Source organism: Saimiri boliviensis, chromosome 3, assembly GCF_048565385.1.
Source record: "Saimiri boliviensis isolate mSaiBol1 chromosome 3, mSaiBol1.pri, whole genome shotgun sequence".
Classification (NCBI taxonomy): Eukaryota; Metazoa; Chordata; class Mammalia; order Primates; family Cebidae; genus Saimiri; species Saimiri boliviensis.
The window spans coordinates 114648307-114666889 of NC_133451.1; the positions used below are offsets into that span (position 1 = coordinate 114648307).

The 18583-nt window shown below is 47.3% G+C and overlaps 1 protein-coding gene and 3 pseudogenes across 2 annotated transcripts in view; 2 read left to right on the forward strand and 2 right to left on the reverse strand.

Moving 5' to 3' along the window:
• Nucleotides 1-3022: 3022 nt before the first annotated feature.
• LOC120363645 (peptidyl-prolyl cis-trans isomerase NIMA-interacting 4 pseudogene) lies at nucleotides 3023-3454 on the forward strand (annotated as a pseudogene).
• Nucleotides 3455-10808: 7354 nt separating this feature from the next.
• LOC101033505 (large ribosomal subunit protein eL24-like) lies at nucleotides 10809-11300 on the reverse strand (annotated as a pseudogene).
• Nucleotides 11301-14578: 3278 nt separating this feature from the next.
• On the reverse strand, nucleotides 14579-17271 carry LOC120363635 (uncharacterized; annotated as a pseudogene).
• Nucleotides 17201-18583, forward strand: part of WWC2 (WW and C2 domain containing 2) — a 218696-nt gene continuing 217313 nt past the window's right edge. Inside the window, exon 1 of one of the 2 annotated variants that reach the window (XM_039468352.2) lies at nucleotides 17201-17400. In XM_039468352.2, the coding sequence (XP_039324286.1) occupies nucleotides 17270-17400 (131 nt within the window). In that variant the 5' untranslated portion in view covers nucleotides 17201-17269. The remainder of the gene's footprint in view (nucleotides 17401-18583) is intronic. The other variant, XM_074396680.1, reaches the window with a different exon arrangement.

Consider the following 18583-nt stretch of genomic DNA (forward strand, 5'->3'; position numbering starts at 1 on the left):
TGTGTGTGTGACAGAGTCTCCCTCTGTCACCCAGGCCAGAGTGCAGTGACTCGATCTCGGCTCAGTGTAACCTCCGCCTCTTGGGTTCAAGCAATTTTCCTGCCTCAGCCACCAGAGTAGCTGGGATTACAGGCACCTGCCACCACATCCAGCTAATTTTTGTAATTTTAGTGGAGATGGGGTTTCACCATATTGGCCAGTCTAGTCTTGAACTCCTGATCTCAGGTGATCTGCTCACTTTGGCCTCCCAAAGTGTTGGGATTACAGACGTGAGCCACCGTGCCCAGCCTCCTTACTCTATTTTTTCAAAATGGGTCACTAACTCCAGCCCACACTCAAGAGGGTAGGGATTAGGCCTGTCTCATGGTAAGTGTCAAGAGTTAACTTTAAAAATGCTTTATACCAGAAGATTTATTTAACTGAAATGTCAATAGCCCACGGGGACCTGACAACTTAAAATTTTAAGAGTGTTTGCATCTGTTATTTATAAATCAATATAATACGTAAAGAAAAATAGTCCAGGCTCAGTGGCTCACACTTGTAATCTCAGCACTTTGAGAGGCCAAGGTGGGAGGATCACTTTAGCCCAGAAGTTTGAGACCAGCCTGGGCAACATGGTGAGACCCCATTTCTACACCCCCCACCCAAAAAAATGCAAAACTTAGCCAAGTGTGGTAGCCTGCACCTGTAGTCCCAGCTACTCAGGAGTCTGAGGTGGAAGGATCTCATGAGCCCAGGAAGTGGAGGTTGCAGTGAGCCAAGATCAAGCCACAGTACTCCAGCCTCAGTGACAGAGAGAAACACAGTCTTAAAAAAAAAAAAAAAAGTAAAAATATCTGAAATAGCCTTGACAAAGGTACAAAAGTTATGTTCCAAATCTATCATTCACATGTATGTCATCTGAGCATAATAGCTACTCTGTATGTCTGTATGCAGCCTGTACTATTTTCATTAAAGTTCACGGCTATTGGTCCATAATTAAATAAAGTCTTGTAGAGTTGGGCAAAATCAAAATATTGTAGAATGGAAGAGAATATTCAATCAGGGTAATTTTTTTTATACATTAAATGTATAAAACTCATGTAATCAAAGGAGTAATGTGGAATTTGCTCAAGGTCATTGTTAAACACACAGACTCTCACTTCCTTCCCCTGGAGAGCCCGATATAATAAACCTAAGCCTGTGAATCAGAATTTTATTTTATTTTATAGAGATGGGGTCTTGCTTTGTTGCCCAGGCTGTTCTCAAACTCCTGACCTCAAGCAATCCTCCCACCTCAGCCTCCCAAACTGCTGGGATTACAGGTGTGAGCCACTGTGCCTGGCCATAAATCCGAATTTTATTTTTATTTTTATTTATTTATTTTGAAACAGTGTCTGTTTCTGTTGCATAGGCTGGAGTGCAGTGTTATGATCACAGCTCACCACAGCCTTAACCTCCTAAGCTCAAGTGATGCTCCCACATCAGCCACTCAAATAGCTGGAAACACAAGTCCATGTTTTCAGGCCTGGATAATTTCTGTATTTTTTTTTTTTTTAGAGATGGGGTATCACCATGTTGCCCAGAGTGGTCTCAAGTGATCCACCTGCCTCGACCTCTCAAAGTGCTGGGATTACAGGTGTAAGCCACTGTGTCTGGCCTGAATCAAAATTTTAAACAAGAGTTCCAAGTAATGCTCATCAGGCAAATTCTGAAAAACAGATTCAATCCAAGATCCTGATAATATGTGAAAACTGAGGCCCAGAGGGAAGACAATCTACCCCTCCAATGTTCATTAAGCATCTACTTCTGAGGCATTATGGAGGTACAATAGAAATACATCAAAAGGTTTGAGACAATGCATTGCAATGAATTTCTGGTAGAGCTATAAATTGATACAATCTTTCAGGCAGACAGTTGAGCAATATGTATCAAAACACTAAATGTGCTTATCCTTTGACCCAATAATTCCAGATGAAAATAATACTTCTTAGACTTTTCATTCAGATCATTTGAATTAGAAGCACCCATGGTTGCTGCTGAGGATGTAGATTTCAATGTCTCAGATCAACTAAACTAGAATCACTGGGAGTGGGACCTGGCATTCTGCATTTTAACAAGCTCATCAAGAAATTCTGGCTGGGTGTGGTGGCTCACAATTGTTACCTCAGCCTGTTGAGAAATCGAAGTGGAAGAATCACTTGAGGTCAGGAATTTGAGACCACCCTGGTCAACATAATAAGACCCTATATTTTTAATAAGAAAAATTAGCCAGGCATGGTGGCCTGCGCTTGTAGTCCCAGCTTCTCTAGTGGCTGAGGCAGGCGGATCACTTGAGCCCAGGAGTTAGAGGACATATACAGCAATGATCACACCACTGCTCTCCAGCCTGGATGACACAGTGAGATCCTGTCTCAAAAAAAAAAAAAAAAAAAAAAGAATAAAAGAAAAAAATCAATAGAGATGCTTATGTTCACTAATTTGTAAGAAATGCTTCCCTAACAAAGGGAAGCAGGGGGAGAGTCCTGAGCTCAAGCAATCTTCCTACTTCAGCTTCCTGAATAGCTGGGACAATAGGTGTGCACCAACATGCCCAGCTCATTTTTTATTTTTTATAGAGACGGTGTCTTACTATGTTGCCCAGGCTCTTAACAAACTCCTGGGATCCTCCTACCTCAGCCTCCCAAAGTAGTGAGATCACAGGTGTGAGCCACTGCACCCAGTCTGGGTAATTTATAATGAATAAAAACTTATTTGGCTCATAGTTCTGGAGGCTGGAAAGTCCAAGATCGAGAGGTTGCATCTGATAAGGGCCTTGCTGCTGTATCATCTTACGGCAGAATCCATCGAATCACAAGGAAGCATGCACAGGAGATAGAGAAAAACTGAGCTGAAATCCATGATCATTAACCCACCCCCACTATAACAGCATTAATTCATTTAAGAGCAGGGCCTTCGAAACCTAATCACCTCTTAAAGGTCCCATCTCTTAGTACCATCAACATGCGTTTTAAAGGGGACATTTAACCCGTAGCACAAGTTCAGAGTTCAACAGCAGGTTTCCAAGATGCTGTCCAAAGGAAAAAGTGATTCTGGAAAAGCAGGGAAAGGGGGAGCAGCCTCTGGGAGTGACAGTGCTGACAAGAAGGCTCAAGGTCCCAAAGGTGGTGGCAATGCAGTAAAGGTCAGACACATTCTATGTGAAAAACATGGCAAAATCATGGAAGCCGTGGAAAAGTTGAAGTCTGGGATGAGATTCAATGAAGTGGCTGCACAATAGAGTGAAGATAAAGCCAGGCAAGGGGGCGACTTGGGTTGGATGACCAGAGGGTCCATGGTGGGACCATTTCAAGAAGCAGCATTTGCCTTGCCTGTAAGTGGGATGGATAAGCTTGTGTTTACAGACCCACCACTTAAGACAAAATTTGGATATCATATTATTACGGTTGAAGGAAGAAAATAAAATCATATGAAAGACTGAAATAAAAAAACACCATAGCACAGGGCAGAAAGGGCTACACAGAGGGGCAGCTGGGCATGGGGTATTAGAGCTCAAGAGGGACCCAAAAAATGTCCACAGGGATGGGGAGTAAGACAAGCAGGGTGAAGATGGTGTCTCCATAGAGGAGTGTCCCTGTGTGGGTGTCAAAACCCCAGAAGATGAGGCGATCACACATTTGAGGGAACAGGGGGCCCCGGTATGGGTGCTGAGAGAGGGTGCCTGTGCAAGGGGGTGGACTGCACGAGGTGTGGGAGCCAACCAAGTGTAAGAGGGGGTCAGCCAGGCACCAGATATGGAGGCCTGAAGGGGCAAGAAGGATGTCTCCTTGGGCAGGGGGCAGTGGCAGCCTCAGGAGATTGGTTATGTTAAGGGTGTTGATTTAATACATACATATTTTAAAGTTAAGGAGAGTCAGGTTTCTCACTGTTGGAGAAGGGAGTTCTGAATATGGAAAGAACACCGTCTTAATTTGTTTTCACACTGCTGATAAAGACGTACCCAAGAGAGCAATTTACAAAAGGAAGAGGCTTATTGAACTTACAGTTTCACCTGGATAGGGAGGCCTCACAACCACAGCAGAAGGTGAAAGACACATCTCACATGGTGGCAAACAAGAGAATAGAGCTTGTGCGGGCAAACTCTTGTCTTTAAAGCCATCAAATCTCGTGAGACGCATTCACTATCACAAGAACAGTGTAGGGAAGACCTGCCCCCATAATTCAATCACCTCCCACCAGGTTTCTTCCATGACAGGTGGAAATTGTGGGAGTTACAATTCAAGATGAGATTTGGCTCCTGCCTCAGCCTCCTGAGTAGCTAGGATTATAGGCACCCACCACGACACCCTACTAATTTTTGTATTTTTAGTAGAGATGGGGTTTCACCTGTTGGCCAGGCTGGTCTCGAACTCCTGACCTCAAGTGATCCACCTGCTTTGGCCTCCCAAAGTGCTGGGATTACAGGCATGAGCCACCGTGCCCAGTGCCCCTAATGATTAAAATAATAATAATAATGGCAGGAAGGGATAGGAAAATCTCTGCACATAAAAATGCTGGTTCATAAATGCAGAAGAAATCCTGCCATTTTGGAACCATCAATGTAATAATTAATTCGACCATGGATCTTCCATGGATGTCAAATCCTTGAGTGAAAGATTTGATGAGAAAGAGGATATTCCCAGTTTTACAGTATCATCCCCACAGACAGTTATTAATTACCAAGGGAAAAGACACCTTTAAAATAGTGTCAGATACACCTGTCAGGTACGACTTAATGATCAAATTTAGCATCACCAATGATGAGACAAAACTGGCATTATATACTTTTAATGTGATGCAGGGAAAGTATTTTTTTTTTTTTTTAGATGGAGTCTCTCTCTGTAGCTCAGGCTGGAGTGCAATGGCACGATCTCAGCTCATTGCAATCTTTGCCTCCCAGGTTCAAGCTATTCGCCTGCCTCAGCCTCCTGAGAAGCTGGGACTACAGGTGCATGCCACCATGCCCGGCTAATTTTTTGTATTTTTAGTAGAGACAGGGTTTCACCGTGTTGGCCAGGATGGTCTCCATCTTCTGACCTTGTGATCCGCCCACCTCGGCCTCTCAAAGAGTTGGGATTACAGGCGTGAGCCGCGCCACCTGGCCCTACCATAGAGTTTTCTTGCTGCGCGCGGTGGTTCATGCCTGTAATCCCAACACTTTGGGAGGCTAAGGCGGGCGGATCACCTGAGGTTAGGAGTTTGAGACCAGCTGACCAATGCGGTGAAACCCTGCCTTGAAAAAAAAAAAAGTTTTCTTAACAAAAATTCTAACATGAATCTAACAAGGAAATACTCTAAAACCAGATTGTGGGATATTGGCCTAGATTCTATGTCATTGTCATGAAATATTTTTTTTAAAGGAGGTAAATGATCAGGATTTCAGGAGGCTAAAGAGACATGACAACCAAGTTTAATGTGCTGTCTTGACTAGATCCTGTTTTACACAAAAGGAGGCCATTTTGAGGCAATTGAGGGGATTTTAATATGATCTATATGTTAGTTTGTTCTCATACTGCTATCAAGAATGCATAGCTTGGATAATTTATAAAGCAAAGAGGTTAAATTGACTCATGGTTTAACAGGCTGTACAGGAAGCATGGCTCGGGAGGCCTCAGGAAACTTACAACCATGGTAGAAGGTGAAGGGGAAGCAGGTACGTCTTATATGGCCAGAATAGAAGAAAGGGAGAAGGGAAGGGTGCCACACACTTTTAAATGCCCAGATCTCATGACAACAGCTCACTCGCTATCGCCAGAATAGTACCCAGGGGAAATGCGCCCCATGATCCAATCACCTCCTTCCAGGCCCCAGCTCCAACACCGAGAATGAGAATTACAATCCAACATCAGATATAGGCAGGGACACAAATCCAAACCATGTTCAGCTATATACTAAATAATATTTACTATATCAATTTTAATTTCTTAGGTTTGACAATAATATTATGGTTATAGGCTGAGCGAGGTGGCTCAGGCTTGTAATCCCAGCACTTTGGAAGGTCAAGGTGGGCAGATCACCTGAGGTCAGGAGTGAGACCAGCCTGGCCATTATGATGAAACCCCGTCTCTACTAAAATATATATAAGTTAGCTGGGCATAGTGGCAGGCACCTGTAATTTCTGCTGCTCGGGAGGCTGAGGCAGGATAATCGCTTGAACCCAGGAGGTAAAGGTTGCAGTCAGCCAAGATCACGCCACTGCACTCCAGCCTGGGCAGCAGAGCAAGACTCCATCTCAAAAAAAATAAAATAAATAAAATAACAGTATTATACTAACAAGATTATGGATCTTTAAAGGCATAAAAACAGCACAATATATGTGAATACCAAAACGCTGCAACAGTATTACAGTCCAGAGGAAACGTGCTGTTATTCACCAGTTAGTCTCCAGAGTCCTGCATGTAATATGGGCTCAGTATATGTGGAATAGACAAGTGAGGAATTTGTTTTGTTTTGGGATTTGATGGTTCAGGTAACTCCTAGAAGAGATAATTTGGATGATTTATGTAAGAAGATGTGGGGTGAACAGAAAGATACAAGTGACAACAACTGGTAAGCACAGTGTAGTTCCGGGGAGCCTGGCCCCACTTGTTCTACCCCCCTACCCTCACACCCCGCCACCACCACAGGAAGCCAGTAGAACAGCATTTGAGTTTGCGACTGTTTAGTAACCAGATAGAGCATTTGTTGTGTAGGCTTATTGTGGTGCAGAATGTGTTATGGTTTTAAAAAGGTCTGGACAGGATAACAACTTTAAGAATATAGCTTTGTTTTACAGAGTTTTTGTAATTGAATCTCATTTGTATATATGTCCCCAAATCTGTAAGTAAATAAACAAGAGAACTCTTGGTCTATTTTTGAAAGAATATTCTTTAGTGAAGGATTTGCATTTACGTGTGAAACGTGCTAATTATGGATGGGCGTGGTGGCTCACACCTGTAATCCCAGCACTTTGGGTGCCTGAGGCGGGTGGATCATGAGATAGGGAGTTTGAGACCAACCTGGCCACATGGTGAAAGCCCATTTCTACTAAAAATACAAAAAAATCAGCCGGCGTGGTGGTGCACACCTGTAATCCCAGCTACTAGAGAGCCTGAGGCAGGAGAATCGCTTGAACCCAGGAGGTGGAGGTTACAGTGAGCTGAGATTGGGCCTTGCACTGCGGCCTGCGCAACAGGGCGAGGCTCCATCTCAAAAAAAAAAAAAAAAAAAAAAAAAAAAAGAAAGAAAGAAAAGAAAAGAAAGAAATGTGCTAATTATAAGTAATTTTTTTTTTTTTTTGAGACGGAGTTTCGCTCTTGTTACCCAGGCTGGAGTGCAATGGCGCGATCTCAGCTCACCGCAACCTCCGCCTCCTGGGCTCAGGCAATTCTCCTGCCTCAGCCTCCTGAGTAGCTGGGATTACAGGCACACGCCACCATGCCCAGCTACTTTTTTGTATTTTTAGTTGAGACGGGGTTTCACCATGTTGACCAGGATGGTCTCGATCTCTTGACCTCGTGATCCACCCGCCTCAGCCTCCCAAAGTGCTGGGATTACAGGCTTGAGCCACAGCTCCCGGCCTATAAGTAATATTTTAAATCTATTCATTAAAGCATGTTTCCCAGGTGTTGGATATTCTTCATACTTCAAGATAAAACTGGAGTATTTCTCTCTCTCTCTCTCTCTCTCTCTCTCTCTCTCTCTCTCTGTGTGTGTGTGTGTGTGTGTGTGAAAGTGACAGACGGGGTGGAATGAGGCATACATACATAAAAGTGTATGTAACATAAACACAGCATTTAACAAATAAAGAGCAAACAAGTAAAGAAATAGAACATTGTGAGAATCAACCATGTTCCTCTCCTCAAGTTCAAAATCATCTCTCCCTTTACAGGTGAGCACTGTCTTGACCTTTATGATAATCATTTAGTTTTCTTTGTGCTTTTCATCCTTACATATGCATCTCTAACCAACACGGTTTGGTTTTATTGTTTTTTGTGAACTTTATATAAATGAAATTATAGTATACAAATCTTTTTGTTTTTTGCTTTTTTTACCCAATTGTTTGCACCCCCAGCCATTGTTGGTGAGAATTCCCCATGTTTCATGTTCTTGCCAACACTTGAAACAAGTGTATTATTAAACTGTTAATTTTTTTTTTCTTGAGACGGAATCTCACACTGTCACCTGGATTGGTGTGCAGTGGCATGATCTCAGATCACTGCAACCTCCACCTCCTGGGTTCAAAGTGATTCTCCTGCCTCAGCCTCCTGAGTAGCTAGGATAACAGGCACCCACCACCACAGCTGGCTAATTTTTTTGTGTTTTTTGTACAGAGAGGGTTTCACTATGTTGGCCAGGCTGGTCTCAAACTCTTGACCACATGATCTGCCCACCTTGGCCTCCCAAAGTGCTGGGATTATAGGCGTGAGACACTGTACTCGGCCAACTGTTTACTTTTTTGCCAATCTAGAGACTGCGTATGGTACCTTGCTATGGTTTTTGGTTTTTTTTTTTTTTTTTTTTTTTTTTTTGAGACGGAGTTTCGCTCTTGTTACCCAGGCTGGAGTGCAATGGCGCGATCTCGGCTCACCGCAACCTCCGCCTCCTGGGTTCAGGCAATTCTCTTGCCTCAGCCTCCGGAGTAGCTGGGATTACAGGCACGCACCACCATGCTCAGCTAATTTTTTGCACCATTAGTAGAGACGGGGTTTCACCATGTTGACCAGGATGGTCTCGATCTCTTGACCTCGTGATCCACCTGCCTCGGCCTCCCAAAGTGCTAGGATTACAGGCTTGAGCCACCACGCCCGGCCGCTATGGTTTTAATTTGCATCCTATTGGTTACTAATAATGTTGGTTACCTTTCCATATATTTATTAGCAAGATACACTTCTTTGAACATGTTTTATTACATAGATCTTCTTTCTTTCTCCCCATTTAATTGGACTATCCCCAGATAAATTTGAGAGATTATACTCAGTTAAATTTCTTTTCTTTTTTTACTTTTTCTTTTATTGAGACAGGGTCTTGCTTTGTCACTCAGGCTGGAGTGCAGTGGTGTGATCATGGCTCACTGTAGCTGCAACCTCCCAGGCTCAGGTGATCCTACTGATCACCAGGCCTCAGCCTCCTAAGTACCTGGTGCTACAGGTGCACACCACCACATCGGCTAATTTTATTTTATTTAACTATTATTTATTTATCTATCTATCTATTTATTTATCTATTTAGAGAGAGTTTTGCTCTCGTTGCCCAAGCTGGAGTGCGTGGCTTGAGCTCCACTCACTGCAACCTCCACCTCCGGGGTCCAAGCAATTCCCCTGCCTCAGCCTCCCAAGTAGCTGGGATGATAGGCATACAGCACCACACCTGGCTAGTTTTCCATTTTCAGTAGGTGTGAGTAGCTGGAACTACAGGTGTCTACCACCACACCCGGCTAATTTTTTGTATTTTTAGTAGAGACGGAGTTTCACCGTGTTAGCCAGGATGGTCTCAATATCCTGATCTTGTGATCCTCCTGCCTCGGCCTCCTAAAGTGCTGGGATTACGGGCATGAGCCACCATACCTAGACAGTTGTTTCTAAAAGGCAAAGATAAGGGAACACAATCCTGTGGGGGTTTTTTTGTTTTTTTGTTTGTTTTTTTTTTTTGAGACGGAGTTTCGCTCTTGTTGTCCAGGCTGGAGTGCAATGGCGCGATCTCGGCTCACCGCAACCTCCGCCCCCTGGGTTCAGGCAATTCTCCTGCCTCAGCCTCCTGAGTAGCTGGGATTACAGGCACACGCCAGCATACCCAGCTAATTTTTTGTATTTTTAGTAGAGACGGGGTTTCACCATGTTGACCAGGATGGTCTCGATGTCTTGACCTCGTGATCCACCCGCCTCGGCCTCCCAAAGTGCTGGGATTACAGGCTTGAGCCACCTCACCCGGCCTTTTTGTTTTGTTTTGTTTTTTTGAGACGAGATCTGGCTCTGTTTCTAGGCCAGAGTGCAATGGTGCAATCTTGGCTCATTGTAACCTCCACTTCCTGGACTCAAGCCATCCTCCCACCTCAGCTACCTGAGTAGCTGAGAATACAGGTGTGCACCACCACACCTGGCTAATTTTTGTATTTTTAGTAGAGACGAGATTTCACCATCTTTCCCAGGCTGGACTTGAACTTGTGAACTCAAGTGATCCTCCCACCTCGGCCTTCCAAAATGCTGGGATTACAGGCATGAGCCACCATGCCTGGCTGAATCCTATCTTTTAAAGAAGGTATTCTTCACAGACTATAAAGTTGAAACAGAAAAAAAAAAAAGATGTAAATTAAAGACAGTGAAAGAAAAATAGAACCTCATATTATTTTGTTACATAAGAAATAAGGTAAGCCAGGTGCAGTGGCTCATGCCTGTTATCCCAGCACTTTGGGAGGCTGAGACAGGAGGATTGCTTGAGGGAAGAAGTTCGTGACCAGCCTGGGCAACATAGTGAGATCCCCATCTCTATATATAATTTAAAATAATAATAATAAAAGACTATACATGAATTACCCTAAAACCCTCCTCTACAGAGAATACAAGAGGTGCCCTCTGAGACCCTTATATGTATAAAACTGTGGTATTTGAGCATCTGCTTCTTTTCACTAATGAAACAGAGGTTTTACGTGTTCACTATTTCTTTTTTAGCAACCATAGAATTTGCTGAGTGTTAGTCTCCCATCTGCAATGAATAAGGTGAAACGGAATCTGTTTAATGTTTCTTTCTTTCCTTTTTTTTTTTTTTTTTTAGAGTTATAATCCAATCTTTATTTAAAAATCTAATCTGCCAGCTTAGCGTTTTCCACCAACTCGGGGAGCTGAAACTTGCACAGGCTTCACGATCTTTTGCTTAGGTGATGCCTTTGTAGGTGCCTTAGAGCAGCCATTGCAGTCTTTTTAGATACTTGCTTAGCCTTTTTTGCTTCCTTGGCAGCCCTGATAGCTTGTTCTCGTTGAGCCTTTCTAACATCAGGTTTCTGATTCCTCTTGGCCATTATATCAGCAAGAGATGCACTAGTAATGGCCCTCTGGAATTTGACTGCTCGGCGCGTTCTCTTCTTTTGAATTTCTTCCGACTGTCCCTTTTCGTGCTTTCTTCTGTAGAGGACAGTCCAGTTTATCTGCTGAGGATTCCTCTTGGAAAGGAACGCTGACTCGAATTTTGCATTAAGAAACTGGAAAACCTTCCTGTCGGTCCTGGCTTAGCGCCTCCCGTGTCGGGGGTAGATCTTGTACCCGCTGAAACTGCACAGCTTGACCTTCATGGTGGCGGCTCCACGGGAGGAGAAAAGATCTAATGTTTCTTATTAATAAATGGGAATGACTTTTTGCCTAAGGTGTTGGTGTAATCATTAACTGCAGGGGAAGTGGTTATGGTAACTGAGGATTCTGGTTTGACCTAGCACTGGGAATTTTTTATTTAATTTAATTTTTATTTACACTCAAACTGGAGTGCAGTGGCGTATTCTCAGCTCACCACAACATCCGCCTCCCAGGCTCAAGAGATTCTTCTGCCTCAGCCTCCTGAATAGCTGGGATCATAGGCATATGCCACCACACATGGCGAATTTTTTTATTTTTAGTAGAGATGGGGGTTTCACTATGTTGGCCAGGATAGTCTCAAACTCCTGACCTCAAATGATCCACCTGCCTTGGCCTCCCAAAGTACTGGGTTACGGCTGTGAGCCACTGTACCCGGCCAGCACTGGTAATTCTTGAAGATCACATGCCTTTCTTCTTAAGGACTGTCCAAACAATAACATTTAGGAATTGTGGCTTATGGTTTCCTAATCACAATAATAAGAGATATTTGTTTTACCCAGTTCAGTTGCCAAGAAAAAAAAAAGACTGATAGTTTGATTAAGAAATAAAGAACATTCTTTTTATTTAGAATTTGAAGTCTGTATAATCCCTGATCTCCTCGAAGAAACAAGAGGTATTAAAGTACTGAAAACCAGTCCATCTTGTCTTACACAGAGCTGATTCTCTAGCATAACAACAAAGGTTATAACAATAATTCATTCAGAGATGGTTTATACACTAACAACTAATTCTTACATACATAGCTGTAAATGAAAACCACATTGTACAAAGAAATAAAATTATGCCAAATTATGGAAGGCCAAAAATAGGATTATAGATGGGTTATTTAATTGTTTGACTTGCACTGATGTTTCCTTCCCAAGATTCAGTCCTGAATATTCAGTTCCCTACAGACTTTTAGCGATAGACATTCAGCCATTTATTTGCAGTCCTGACCTTTGCTTCGAGCTTTAGTCTTGACCTTTAACTTTCTGCTGGGTATCTCTAATTTCTAAAATCAAACTGCATATCAGATCCCCCTTTGGACTTCCTCATTTTTTTCCAGCTCTTTGGTCTAAAATCTTGGAATCACCTCAGATTCCTGCTTCTAGTCTATTTGCCTCTCTCCTTCCTAATCTAATCAGTTGCAAATTCTTGCCAAACCACTTCTTTTCATCCTCATTGCTTTATTTCTAATCCAGACCTTATCTGTCTCATACCTATACTATCACAACAGCCCCCTAACTGGATGGCTCCAGCCAGTCTTGAGCTGTTTCATGCCAGCTTCATCTCTGAACTTTGCACACCCATTTCTTTCCTCAAACATGCCCCACCACGCCTGTCCATTTTAGCCTCGAGTCTATGCTCATCTCTCCCTATCCCTTTTCCTTTATGATTATTTACCTCATGATACGTCTTTGATGGATCTCCCTGGGGGGACTAATCCTCTATAAGAACTTCCTTCCTTTACTATCTGTGTTCTTCCTTTGGCATGAAGGAAGTGTACAGGAAGCTGTGTTCTTCACATTTTACGATTGGCCCCATCTCCAGAACTGGATTGTAACTCCACTGAACTTAGCCAGCCCAGTGTCTTTTTGCACCTTGCTTTTTTCACTTAACATATCCTGGAGACCTTTCCTTACCAGCACATATATGTTTATCTAATGCTTTTAAAGTGCCTACTAATTATGGATAATTCATAATTCATTTAATTAGTCTGTTACCGATGGCTACTGGTGGTTTTTCTGGTTTTGTTATTATCAAACATGCTGCAGTGAATATCCTTGCACATCTGGAGCGACTTTAATGCCATAGGAAAATAATTGTACTGGGATTGCTGGATTAAAGATGTGTGTGTGTGTGTCTTTACATATTCCCATTTAATAACACACACACACACACACACACACACACACACACACTTTTTTTTTTTTTTTTTTTAAGAGATGGGGTCTTCTTATGTTGCCCAGGCTGGAGTGCAGTGGCTATTTAAATGCGCAGTCCTAGTGCCTCGAATTCCTGGCCTCAAGTGATCTTGCCTCAGCCTCCTGAGCAGCTAGGACTACAGGTGTGCCTGACATATTTTATTTTTATTTTTTATTTTAATTTTGTTTTTTTGAGATGAAGTCTTGCTCTGTTGCCCAGGCTGCAGTGCAGTGGTGTAATCTCTGCCCACTGCAACCTCTGCCTCCCCAGTTCAAGCAATTCTCCTGCCTCAGCCTCCTGTGTAGCTGGCACTACAGGTGCCTGCCACCACACTCGGCTACTTTTTGTATTTTTAGAGTAGATAGAATTTCCCCATGTTGGCCAGGCTGGTCTCCAACCCCTAACCTTAGGTGATCTGCCCGCCTCAGCCTCACAAAGAGCTGGGATTATAAGCTTGAAACATCGCAGCTGGGCCACCTGATGTATTTTAAATTTGTAGATAATAAAATTTTCTTTTAAAATAATTTTCACTGTCTACTCCCATTTTTTATATTACTAATTTTCCTGCCACTCAAGATGAGGATGTTGACAGTGGGAGCTTTGCTTACGGAGGCTTATCCCCACAGACTTAGCGCTGGGGAGAAAACATGAAGCCAGAGGAAAATAACACTTGAGAGCCACAGAATTGGCTCTTCAGCGGCTAGAACTCGGTTCCAGACTAGGGCAAAATGGCGTCCTGGACAGTGGATTGCACCATCTTTCTTTGCCAAGGATCAACTGGAGGCCGAATCAAATGTGTCCATCTCGAATATGGGGATAATTTTCATATTTCTTTTCCTTTCACAGATACAAATATGAATGCAATTTCATTGTCTTGACCATTAGGAATTCTCTGAAGGTCTGTTACTACGTAAATTGTGTGAACTCTGAACAGCAGAGTTCAAACTTGATCAGAACAAAAAAGGCTAGAGGGTGGCAACTCTCCTGTCATTTTAACAGCTTTTGTATGACCAAATGTTTCCTGTGCCAGTCAGTGGGGAAGAAGCAGCCAGCTAGTCTCTTAATTGTTTTAGAGTTCTGTTTGTCTATTTAGCGTTGCTTTTTGAAGTCTGAAGATTTATGGAACAATAAACTTCATTTAATGCTGCACGCTATTTTGGATTCCTCACTGGTTTTAGAATTTGGGTAAAACTACTTAGCGGAAAGCTTAACGCATTTGAAATTACAAGTATTGTAGAAACAGTTCATCTCAGTAAAATAAATTACGGCAGCAGCAAAGTGTGTTCCTTTTTTTTAATAGTAAGATACAGACATTTTAGTATAAATGTGTTCAAATTGTTTGGGGGAAAAAAGTAAGCTAGGAAACAAGGTTTAAATAAGAATGGGTTGGTTTAGTGCTGAATGATGTTGTCAGTACACCACAAAGCAAGTGTTGGCCATGCATTTGGGCTCATTTAGAGAAGTCCAAAACAACGCACATCCGCTCATAGTGAGAGATTAATTCTACACAGGCCCCCCCCCTTTTTTTTTTTGAGACGGAGTTTCGCTCTTGTTACCCAGGCTGGAGTGCAATGGCGCTACCTCGGCTCACCGCAACCTCCGCCTCCTGGGTTCAGGCAATTCTCCTGCCTCAGCATCCTGAGTAGCTGGGATTACAGGCACGCGCCACCATGCCCAGCTAATTTTTTGTATTTTTAGTAGAGACGGGGTTTCACCATGTTGACCAGGATGGTCTCGATCTCTTGACCTTGTGATCCACCCACCTCGGCCTCCCAAAGTGCTGGGATTATAGGCTTGAGCCACCGCGCCCGGCCTTTTTTTTTTTTTTTTTTTTTTTGCAGTATTTAAATGTTCAACCTTAAGGCCCCACCAGGGCGTCTCATTCCACCGGGAACTAGAGAAGCTGGACTCGTGTGATCACGTCCAGATGACGGACTCTGGGGCAGCACCCAGATCCGGAGGTGGGGGCTTCTCTTCCCCAAGCGCAGAGCCTAGCTTCCAGAAGCCTGGCCGCACAAGCGGCAGCCCTGAAGGCGGTCAAGGCGAGCGAAGGTGCCTTCCTTCCCCACCTCCGGCCGCTCCAGTGGCTCCTTCCCAGGCGCTCCAAGCTCTCCAGCGTTTCTGGTGCTTTCAAGTGTCCACTTCACGCCCGGACCGCTCTAAGGGCAAACACGACCCCCCTTCCCGTTCTAGGACCCCTTTCGTGAAGTCTGTTCCAAGTCTGAGCCTCTCCACCTTCGAGACTTGCCGCAGATGCCCCGACGGGATGGCTCTGGGAGCCGACAGCCGCCCTCACCCCAGCGCAGGCCGGCCCCGCGCAGCGAGAGTCTCCCTCGCGCGACTCTCTGGCTGGCCTGCGAACCCGCAGGGGAGGCGGAGGTCGGTCCATCCCCCGCGGGAGCCCCGGCCCAGCGCCGAGTCCTGCGCACGGTGCAAACTCCTGACGCTTTAGCGGGCGCGATTAAACGGCTCACACCACGCGGTGCAAGACCGGGCTTCGGGGCCTTCCTCGGTGCTATTTTAAAAGCACTGCTCGGTAACCCAGAAGATGACGGGGCGCGGCGGTGTAAACCCGGCTGCAGAGGGGTTCTGGGCCTGGGGGGCGCCGCCGCAGACCGAGGGGCCGGGGACAGCAAAGCTCGGGGTCCCGGCCCCGCCGGCGCTGCCCCTGCATTGCCCCGCCTGGGGCCGGGGACCGGTCCCTCGGCAGTGCCGGCCAGCACGTAGTAGCTGCTGAATAAATAAAGGCCTGCGCGACAGGGAAGGTTCCGGCCCGCCTCGGCCGGGCCGGGGCCTAGGAACGGCTGGAGTCCGGCGCCGCCGTAGGGCCCTCCGGCGTGGCCGCTCCCACCTCGCTGGCCCCGGCTGGCCACGGCGGGGCCGCGGTGGGGGAGACATCTCGCGGCGGGCGGCTGGACGGAAGGCACTGGAGTCGGGGCGCGCCCACGGCCAACCTCCTCCAAACTCAGCAGGGGAGGCCGGGGACTGGGGGCCTCGCGTCTGGAGCGCCCCGACGCGGCGGGGCGGCGGGTGGCTCCCGGGCGGCTCCAGGGCTGGGCGGGAGTTTCTCCGCTTTCCGCCGCGCGGCCCGCGGTCTCTGCCGAGGTCACCGGGGGCCAGGCGCCCAGCAGAGGCCCCGCAGTCCCGGACCCACCGACGCGCTCCCGCGGCTTGGCGCTTTCCCACCGCCCCGGTCCGCCCGTGGGGTGCAGGAGGGGCTCGGGGCGCGGCGTGGACAGCCTCTGTGCCCTCCCCGCTCGTGGGGGGTTTTTCCTTCCGAGGAGAGCTCCCACCCCACCCCCTTTCCTTTCGAAAGTTTCGTGGTTTCCCTAGAAGACGAGAGGTTGAGAAGGTTGCGGAGACTTTTTGCAATAGTCCCAGGCCAGAAACTCGAAAACCTCCCAGCGTTTTGCCCCGGGGAGCTCTCTGGCGTCAAGCGGAGGGAGCCCGCCGCACATTCCTTCGCCGCCTCCCTCCCACCTGGAGCCGCGGCCCCTCCCCCGCCCCACGCGGGCCGTGCGTCCCGGCGGGAGCAGCGGCGCCGGCAGCAGCGGGGTTAAGCGCAGGAATGCGGCGGGAGGAATGCGCATGCAGATGAGGCGGGCGGGCGCATGCTAATCGCATGCAAATGAGGGGCCCGCAGCCGCCGCGCCGCCGCGCCGCCGCGCCGCCGCTTCCCGGATCCGAGCCCAGACGGCGGCGGCTCCGGCAGCCTGGGCGCCGCGACCCTCGGCGGCCACAGGGGGACTGGGCGGAGGCGGAGGAAGAGGCGGAGGCAGCGGCGGCGGGGGGGAGGAGGGTTCGCTCGCCGGCTCCGACGCAGACATGGTGGACTGAGCCCCAGCGGGGCCGCGAGCAGCGTTTCCTGAGGCGCCTCCCGCGCGTGGTTCCGCCGCGCCCCGCGCCCCTCAGCCCCTGGCCGGCGCCCGCGTCGCTGGTTGGCGGCCGGGCCGGACAGCCGCGTTCCCGCCGCGTCCCGCGCCGGGTCCCTATGGAGGCGCCGCTCGCCGGCGAGGCCGCCGACCATGCCTAGGAGGGCCGGGAGCGGTCAGCTGCCGCTGCCCCGGGGCTGGGAGGAGGCCAGGGACTACGACGGCAAGGTCTTCTACATCGACCACAACACCAGGAGGACCAGCTGGATCGACCCCCGGGACAGGTGGGCGCCGGCCGCGGGGGCGCGGGCCCGCCGGGACGCGGCCGCTGTTGTCCCGGAGACTCGGCCGCGCGGGGGGCGGGGGTGGCGCCGGCTCGCGGTGCGCCGAGGGGTCCCCGGAGGGGTGCGGAGCCGCCGGTGCCCGGGCCCCTCCGCCCACCCGCTTCCCGACGTCCCTCCGGGACCCTGCGACACTCCTGGCCCGGAGGCGAGGCTGCAGTCGCCACCCCGGGCCGACGCGGCACACCCGGCCATCGGACCCCAGGGGCCATCTGAGCCCTGTTCGGAACTCTCGTCGGCTTCGAGGCGCCCACGTTGAGGCTGCAGGGCACCTTTGGCCTCGGGGCGGCGGGGGTGGGCTGGGGCCTCAGGGCCAGGTGGGGAGCGAGCCCCCCGGGCCACCTGTGGCATCCCTCGGGCCGTCCTTGGCGCCCGAGCCTGGACTGCGAGCTCTCGGCGGGGGCGCCCAGCCTGGCTGGAGGTACCGAGCTGGGAAGGGGCTCCCGATCCCCGTCGGGCCCTGCTGGTGGGTGTGACTGGCTTTGCCCCTCCGAGTTTAGAAGAGCGCTTGGAGGTTTCACTGCCTGGCGTTGGTCTTCACCTGAAAGCTGGAACCGACTCCCAGGTCGTGAACAGGCATATTCTCCTTGGAAGGAAGATGTAGGGGAATGAACGTTGGGTGTTGAGGAACTCTGACTTAGCTTACTTAGCCTGGTTTCTTTGTTTGTTTGTTTTAAAATTAGTTCAGGAGCTGAAATTTCACAGATGTTTCTGTATCCCATATTTCTTTTTACCCTTAGAAGGAAGTTTCTTAGAATTATTATAAGATTAATAGGAGGCATTCTTAATTATAAATTTGTAAATTATCCATTAAGGAGATATTCCTAATTGTAAATTTAGATAGCATACCATCAGGGATAACTTAAACATTCAGACTTTTGTCATTTCTGAAAATTCTAACTTTTTATTGAATGTAGCCTTTGGGCTTTATAACCTTTTTAGGTGCTTTTCCTACTTAACATTTTCCCTTTTCTCAGTTTGAAGCTGAAATACCCAAGTACTTTGTATTCTCAGTTACTTTTGCCCTAAAAATGTTGTTTTTGAAAGCTACTAAAAAGCAATTACAAGAAAGTCATAAATGACATTATAAATTTATGGAACAATCCTTGTTCAATTATCCATGAAG